Genomic DNA, 9333 nt, shown 5'->3' with positions numbered 1-9333 from the left:
CGTCAGAGGCATCCACTTCAACAATAAACTGCCGATCAGAATCCGGTGCATGGAGGACAGGTGCCGAGGTGAACAAGTCCTTTAGGCGAGAGAAGGCACGGTCCGCCGCTGTGTTCCAAATAAACCTGTTCTTAGATGAAGTAAGAGCATGCAAAGGTGAGGCGATGGAACTGTAATTTCTTATGAACCTGCGATAGAAATTGGCAAAGCCTAGGAATCTCTGAAGTTGCTTGCGAGACTGGGGAACCAGCCATTCCTTCACCGCTGAAACTTTGCTGAGATCCATGGACATTCTGTTGGGCGAGATGACATAGCCCAGAAACGATATAGAACTTCGGTGGAACTCACACTTCTCTGCTTTTACAAAAAGGTTATTCTGTAAAAGACGGAGAAGGACAGTGCGGACATGGCTCTGGTGCGTGGGGAGGTCTTTGGAAAAAATCAAAATGTCATCAAGATAAACAAAAACATATAGTCCAACCATATCTCTGAGAACATCATTAATTAGGGACTGAAAAACTGCAGGAGCATTAGTTAGGCCAAAAGGCATGACAAGGTACTCGTAGTGCCCTGTGGGTGTATTGAATGCAGTCTTCCACTCAGCTCCCTCTTTGATGCGGATGAGGTGATAGGCATTCCTGAGATCCAGCTTGGTGAAGATGGTGGCACCTTGAATGAGATCAAAAGCAGTGTTCATAAGGGGAAGAGGATAACGGTTCTTTATAGTTATGTCATTTAGTCCTCTGTAATCAATGCATGGTCTTAGAGTTCCATCCTTCTTTCCTACAAAAAAAAAAAAAAACCCTGCAGAAGATGAAGAGGGGCGTATTATTCCAGTCTTAAGTGCCCCTTCAATGTACTCCTTCATGGCATGAGTCTCAGGTCCTGACAAGGAGTATAAACGGCCCTTGGGAGGGAAGGTACCGGGTAAAAGATCAATGGAGCAGTCATAGGGACGATGTGGAGGAAGAGAAGTTGCCAAGTGCTTGTTGAATACCTGCTTAAGGTCGTGATACTCAGGAGGAACCTTAGAAAGATCTGGGTAGGTCTCTTGACAAACTGGTTCAGCGGGGAGTGAATTAGCCATTAGAAGACATGTGGAATAACAAGAGGATGACCAGCTCAGGACCTCACTTGTCCTCCAATCAATCAATCAATCAGCCAAGAGGCACCAAGAATAATGGGTAGCTCAGGGGAATGGATGACAAGGAAGGATACCATCTCCTGGTGATTTCCTCCTACAATGAACTTGAGAGGCGCAGTCTCTTCCGTGATCTGGTGCAACACATGACCATCAAGTGCAAATACTTTCTGCTTTTTAGAGGTGGGTAGTAATTGAATGTTAAGAGATCTTGCCAAGCCCACATCAATGAATTCCGTATCAGCCCCAGAATCGATACATGCCATAACCTGCTCAGGAAGACCATTTATAAGGAGTTGTGCCTGTAACGAGACTAAAGAGGATTTCACCAACCTCTGACTCAGTAGGAACCTCCTCTCTCCTACTGAGTCCGGTCTTTTAATGGACACCGGTGAACCAGGTGCCCGCTCTCTCCGCAATAGAAGCACAATCCCTCCTTAAAAACGTCGTGCCCTCTCTTGTGGTGTCAAGCGGGTCCGTCCAATCTGCATGGGAACCACAGGGTCCCCTACTGGAGCTGGAAATACAGGAGATTGTGCCAGGGGATTACATTGTGACACGGGCCTTGGTTCAGTGCGAAGGCTGTTAGAGGTTCGGCTCCTCTCCACTCTGCGTTCGTGAAGCCTCTGATCGATCCTGGAGGAGAGCATCTCCAGCTGGTCCAGACATCTCGGAGCTTCCCGGGTAGCCAGTTCGTCCTTAATCTCCTCATTAAGTCCTTGATAGAAAGCGTCACATAACGCCTCATCATTCCAGCGGCTTTCTGCTGAGAGAGTATGGAAATCTATTATATAGTCAGTAACCCGCCTCTTGCCTTGCTTTAGAGCTAACAGACCCCGGGCAGCCTCTCTCTCAGGTGGAACTGGGTCAAAGACTCTGATGAGCTCCCTTGTGAAGTCCTTGTAATTATAGCAGATGAGCGAGTCTCTCTGCCATTCAGCCGTTCCCCACAGCTTGGCTTTCCCTGAAAAAAGTGAAACCATATAGGCAATCCTAGCCCGTTCTGACGGGAAGGAAGAGGGCTGCAATTCAAAATGGATCTCACACTGGGTTATGAAGGGCCGACACTGACTCCGCTCACCTGAAAATACCTCTGGAGGAGTCAGACATGGTTCATGGCAAGGTGAGACTTGGCAAAGAGACGATGATCCAGTAGCTTGGACAGAGGCACCTTCCAGTGGAGCTGCAACTGAGGAGAGGTTAGATAGCATAGTCATCATGTCCTGCATGCTTGATTCCAGTTTGGTGATGACTTCTCAACACATGAGCGCCACTCCTGTGTGGACGATGGATCCATGTTGGCCAGATAATACTGTAATGAGTTACCGTGAGGATCCGTAATTACAGCCACACACAGGGAGTTCTGGACAAATGACCAGTTTATTGGCGAAGGAGTATGAGCAGAAGATCAACCCAGGTGACTGGTCTGCAGAAGAAACCAGGCAAAAGCTGGGAGGTAAACAGGATGGCAAAATACTCGTCCAGGCAAAGACAGGGCTCGGAGATCCAAAGACAAGCAGGGTCGGTAACCAGAAGAACCGAAAAGTAGCGGTGTCCGTCGAGGGCAAGGCAAGGAGGGTAATCCGGGGGCATGAAGCAGAAGGTCGGCAACTGAGGAACAATCCGTAGAACAGTGGAACACAACTAGACATATGTCTGAATATTATCTGGCAGAGAAGGAGAGATTGGAGGGAGCTTAAGTAGGCAGTGAGAGAAAAGGAAACCAGGTGAACTGAATGAGAAAGCAGAGGCAATTAGGAAGCCAGCAGGTGGATCGAGTAATCAATGATGAGCGCCAGGAGATGAGGATGGCAAAGACATGACAGGAACAGGATCAGATCTGTGGAACAAGGTCAGATCTGGTGGGAACAGGGTCAGATCTGTGGAACAGGATCAGATTTGGTGGGAACAGGATCAGATCTGTGGAACAGGATCAGATCTGGTGGGAAAAGGGTCAGATCTGGTGGAACAGGAAAAGATCTGGTGGGAACAGGATCAGATCTGTGGAACAGGATCAGATCTGTGGAACAGGATCAGATTTGGTGGGAACAGGATCAGATCTGTGGAACAGGATCAGATTTGGTGGGAACAGGATCAGATCTGTGGAACAGGATCAGATCTGGTGGGAAAAGGGTCAGATCTGGTGGAACAGGAAAAGATCTGGTGGGAACAGGATCAGATCTGTGGAACAAGATCAGATCTGTGGAGCAGGATCATATCTGGTGGAACAGGATCAGATCTGTGGAACTGAGTCAGATCTGCTGGAACAGGGTCAGATCTGTGGAACAGGATCAGATCCTGTGGAACTGGGTCAGATCTGGTGGAACAGGGTCAGATCTGGTGGGAACAGGGTCAGATCTGGTGGAACAGGGTCAGATCTGTGGAACAGGGTCAGATCTGTGGAACAGGATCAGATCTGTGGAACAGGGTCAGATCTGTGGAACAGGATCAGATCTGTGGAACAGGATCAGATCTGGTGGAACAGGGTCAGATCTGTGGAACAGGGTCAGATCTGTGGAAAAGGATCAGATCTGGTAGAACAGGATCAGATCTGTGGAACAGGATCAGATCTGTGGAACAGGATCAGATCTGGTGGAACAGGGTCAGATCTGTGGAACAGGATCAGATCTGTGGAACAGGATCAGATCTCGTGGAACAGGGTCAGATCTGTGGAACAGGGACAGTTCTGGTGGAACATGATCTGATCTGTGGAACAGGATCAGATCTGGTGGAACAGGATCAGATCTGGTGGAACAGGATCAGATCTGTGGAACAGGATCAGATGTGGTGGAACAGGATCAGATCTGTGGAACAGTATCAGATTTGGTGGGAACAGGATCAGATCTGGTGGGAACAGGGTCAGATCTGCTGGAACAGGATCAGATCTGGTGGAACAGGGTCAGATCTGTGGAACAGGATCAGATCTGGTGGAACAGGGTCAGATCTTTGGAACAGCATCAGATCTGTGGAACGGGGTCAGATCTGTGGAACAGGGTCAGATCTGTGGAAAAGGATCAGATCTGGTGGAACAGGGTCAGATCTGTGGAACAGGGTCAGATCTGTGGAAAAGGATCAGATCTGTGGAACAGTATCAGATCTGGTGGAACAGGGTCAGATCTGTGGAACAAGGTCAGATCTGTGGAACAGGGTCAGATCTGTGGAACAGGGTCAGATCTGGTGGAACAGGATCAGATCTGTGGAACAGGATCAGATCTGTGGAACAGGATCAGATGTGGTGGAACTGGGTCAGATCTGTGGAACAGTATCAGATTTGGTGGGAACAGGATCAGATCTGGTGGGAAAAGGGTCAGATCTGTGCAACAGGAACAGATCTGGTGGGAACAGGATCAGATCTGTGGAACAGGATCAGATCTGTGGAACAGGATCAGATCTGGTGGAACAGGATCAGATCTGGTGGGAACAGGATCAGATCTGTGGAACAGGATCAGATCTGTGGAGCAGGATCATATCTGGTGGAACAGGATCAGATCTGTGGAACTGGGTCAGATCTGGTGGAACAGGGTCAGATCTGTGGAACAGGATCATATCTGGTGGAACAGGATCAGATCTGTGGAACTGGGTCAGATCTGCTGGAACAGGGTCAGATCTGTGGAACTGGGTCAGATCTGCTGGAACAGGATCAGATCTGTGGAACTGGGTCAGATCTGGTGGAACAGGGTCAGATCTGTGGAACAGGATCAGATCTGTGGAACAGGATCAGATCTGTGGAACAGGGTCAGATCTGTGGAACAGGGACAGTTCTGGTGGAACATGATCTGATCTGGTGGAACAGGATCAGATCTGTGGAACGGGGTCAGATCTGTGGAACAGGGTCAGATCTGTGGAAAAGGATCAGATCTGTGGAACAGGATCAGATCTGTGGAACAGGATCAGATCTGGTGGAACAGGATCAGATCTGTGGAACAGGATCAGATCTGGTGGAACAGGGTCAGATCTGTGGAACAGGATCAGATCTGTGGAACAGGATCAGATCTGTGGAACAGGGTCAGATCTGTGGAACAGGATCAGATCTGTGGAACAGGATCAGATCTGTGGAACAGGATCAGATCTGTGGAACAGGATCAGATCTGGTGGAACAGGGTCAGATCTGTGGAACAGGATCAGAGCTGTGGAACAGGATCAGATCTGTGGAACAGGATCAGATCTGGTGGAACAGGATCAGATCTGTGGAACAGGATCAGATGTGGTGGAACAGGATCAGATCTGTGGAACAGAATCAGATCTGTGGAACAGGATCAGATGTGGTGGAACTGGGTCAGATCTGTGGAACAGTATCAGATTTGGTGGGAACAGGATCAGATTTGGTGGGAACAGGATCAGATCTGGTGGGAACAGGATCAGATCTGGTGGAACAGGGTCAGATCTGTGGAACAGGATCAGATCTGGTGGGAACAGGATCAGATCTGTGGAACAGGATCAGATCTGGTGGGAAAAGGGTCAGATCTGGTGGAACAGGAAAAGATCTGGTGGGAACAGGATCAGATCTGTGGAACAAGATCAGATCTGTGGAGCAGGATCATATCTGGTGGAACAGGATCAGATCTGTGGAACTGAGTCAGATCTGCTGGAACAGGGTCAGATCTGTGGAACAGGATCAGATCCTGTGGAACTGGGTCAGATCTGGTGGAACAGGGTCAGATCTGGTGGGAACAGGGTCAGATCTGGTGGAACAGGGTCAGATCTGTGGAACAGGGTCAGATCTGTGGAACAGGATCAGATCTGTGGAACAGGGTCAGATCTGTGGAACAGGATCAGATCTGTGGAACAGGATCAGATCTGGTGGAACAGGGTCAGATCTGTGGAACAGGGTCAGATCTGTGGAAAAGGATCAGATCTGGTAGAACAGGATCAGATCTGTGGAACAGGATCAGATCTGTGGAACAGGATCAGATCTGGTGGAACAGGGTCAGATCTGTGGAACAGGATCAGATCTGTGGAACAGGATCAGATCTGGTGGAACAGGGTCAGATCTGTGGAACAGGGACAGTTCTGGTGGAACATGATCTGATCTGTGGAACAGGATCAGATCTGGTGGAACAGGATCAGATCTGGTGGAACAGGATCAGATCTGTGGAACAGGATCAGATGTGGTGGAACAGGATCAGATCTGTGGAACAGTATCAGATTTGGTGGGAACAGGATCAGATCTGGTGGGAACAGGGTCAGATCTGCTGGAACAGGATCAGATCTGGTGGAACAGGGTCAGATCTGTGGAACAGGATCAGATCTGGTGGAACAGGGTCAGATCTTTGGAACAGCATCAGATCTGTGGAACAGGATCAGATCTGGTGGAACAGGGTCAGATCTGTGGAAAAGGATCAGATCTGGTGGAACAGGGTCAGATCTGTGGAACAGGGTCAGATCTGTGGAAAAGGATCAGATCTGTGGAACAGTATCAGATCTGGTGGAACAGGGTCAGATCTGTGGAACAAGGTCAGATCTGTGGAACAGGGTCAGATCTGTGGAACAGGGTCAGATCTGGTGGAACAGGATCAGATCTGTGGAACAGGATCAGATCTGTGGAACAGGATCAGATGTGGTGGAACTGGGTCAGATCTGTGGAACAGTATCAGATTTGGTGGGAACAGGATCAGATCTGGTGGGAAAAGGGTCAGATCTGTGCAACAGGAACAGATCTGGTGGGAACAGGATCAGATCTGTGGAACAGGATCAGATCTGTGGAACAGGATCAGATCTGGTGGAACAGGATCAGATCTGGTGGGAACAGGATCAGATCTGTGGAACAGGATCAGATCTGTGGAGCAGGATCATATCTGGTGGAACAGGATCAGATCTGTGGAACTGGGTCAGATCTGGTGGAACAGGGTCAGATCTGTGGAACAGGATCATATCTGGTGGAACAGGATCAGATCTGTGGAACTGGGTCAGATCTGCTGGAACAGGGTCAGATCTGTGGAACTGGGTCAGATCTGCTGGAACAGGATCAGATCTGTGGAACTGGGTCAGATCTGGTGGAACAGGGTCAGATCTGTGGAACAGGATCAGATCTGTGGAACAGGATCAGATCTGTGGAACAGGGTCAGATCTGTGGAACAGGGACAGTTCTGGTGGAACATGATCTGATCTGGTGGAACAGGATCAGATCTGTGGAACGGGGTCAGATCTGTGGAACAGGGTCAGATCTATGGAAAAGGATCAGATCTGTGGAACAGGATCAGATCTGTGGAACAGGATCAGATCTGGTGGAACAGGGTCAGATCTGTGGAACAGGATCAGATCTGGTGGAACAGGGTCAGATCTGTGGAACAGGATCAGATCTGTGGAACAGGATCAGATCTGTGGAACAGGGTCAGATCTGTGGAACAGGATCAGATCTGTGGAACAGGATCAGATCTGTGGAACAGGATCAGATCTGGTGGAACAGGGTCAGATCTGTGGAACAGGATCAGAGCTGTGGAACAGGATCAGATCTGTGGAACAGGATCAGATCTGGTGGAACAGGATCAGATCTGTGGAACAGGATCAGATGTGGTGGAACAGGATCAGATCTGTGGAACAGAATCAGATCTGTGGAACAGGATCAGATGTGGTGGAACAGGATCAGATCTGGTGGGAACAGGGTCAGATCTTTGGAACAGGATCAGATCTGGTGGAACAGGATCAGATCTGGTGGGAAAAGGATCAGATCTGGTGGAACAGGGTCAGATCTGTGGAACAGGATCAGATCTGGTGGAACAGGGTCAGATCTTTGGAACAGCATCAGATCTGTGGAACAGGATCAGATCTGTGGAACAGGATCAGATCTGTGGAACAGGGTCAGATCTGTGGAACAGGATCAGATCTGTGGAACAGGATCAGATCTGGTGGAACAGGATCAGATCTGTGGAACAGGATCAGATCTGTGGAACAGGATCAGATCTGGTGGGAACAGGATCAGATCTGTGGAACAGGATCAGATCTGGTGGGAACAGGATCAGATCTGTGGAACAGGATCAGATCTGTGGAACAGGATCAGATCTGGTGGAACAGGATCAGATCTGGTGGGAACAGGATCAGATCTGTGGAACAGGATCAGATCTGTGGAGCAGGATCAGATCTGGTGGAACAGGATCAGATCTGGTGGGAACAGGATCAGATCTGTGGAACAGGATCAGATCTGTGGAGCAGGATCATATCTGGTGGAACAGGATCAGATCTGTGGAACTGGGTCAGATCTGTGCAACAGGAACAGATCTGGTGGGAACAGGATCAGATCTGTGGAACAGGATCAGATCTGTGGAACAGGATCAGATCTGGTGGAACAGGATCAGATCTGGTGGGAACAGGATCAGATCTGTGGAACAGGATCAGATCTGTGGAGCAGGATCATATCTGGTGGAACAGGATCAGATCTGTGGAACTGGGTCAGATCTGCTGGAACAGGGTCAGATCTGTGGAACTGGGTCAGATCTGCTGGAACAGGATCAGATCTGTGGAACTGGGTCAGATCTGCTGGAACAGGGTCAGATCTGTGGAACAGGATCAGATCTGTGGAACAGGATCAGATCTGTGGAACAGGGTCAGATCTGTGGAACAGGGACAGTTCTGGTGGAACATGATCTGATCTGGTGGAACAGGATCAGATCTGTGGAACGGGGTCAGATCTGTGGAACAGGGTCAGATCTGTGGAAAAGGATCAGATCTGTGGAACAGGATCAGATCTGTGGAACAGGATCAGATCTGGTGGAACAGGGTCAGATCTGTGGAACAGGATCAGATCTGGTGGAACAGGGTCAGATCTGTGGAACAGGATCAGATCTGTGGAACAGGATCAGATCTGTGGAACAGGGTCAGATCTGTGGAACAGGATCAGATCTGTGGAACAGTATCAGATCTGTGGAACAGGATCAGATGTGGTGGAACAGGATCAGATCTGTGGAACAGAATCAGATCTGTGGAACAGGATCAGATGTGGTGGAACTGGGTCAGATCTGTGGAACAGTATCAGATTTGGTGGGAACAGGATCAGATTTGGTGGGAACAGGATCAGATCTGGTGGGAACAGGGTCAGATCTTTGGAACAGGATCAGATCTGGTGGAACAGGATCAGATCTGGTGGAACAGGATCAGATCTGGTGGGAACAGGATCAGATCTGGTGGAACAGGGTCAGATCTGTGGAACAGGATCAGATCTGGTGGAACAGGGTCAGATCTTTGGAACAGCATCAGAT

General features: G+C 49.1%; 1 protein-coding gene across 1 annotated transcript in view; it reads left to right on the top strand.

Moving 5' to 3' along the window:
* Nucleotides 1-2249: 2249 nt before the first annotated feature.
* LOC306758075 (anion exchange protein 2-like) overlaps nucleotides 2250-9333 on the top strand; it is a gene marked incomplete at both ends in the record, with an annotated part of 33054 nt that continues 25970 nt past the window's right edge. Inside the window, one exon of the mRNA XM_079243291.1 lies at nucleotides 2250-2264. Within this exon, the coding sequence (XP_079099417.1) occupies nucleotides 2250-2264 (15 nt within the window). The remainder of the gene's footprint in view (nucleotides 2265-9333) is intronic.

The sequence above is a fragment of the Telmatherina bonti genome (genome assembly GCF_933228915.1).
Source record: "Telmatherina bonti genome assembly, chromosome: 7".
NCBI classification, from domain to species: Eukaryota; Metazoa; Chordata; class Actinopteri; order Atheriniformes; family Telmatherinidae; genus Telmatherina; species Telmatherina bonti.
This window is presented reverse-complemented; position numbering and strand designations above follow the sequence as displayed.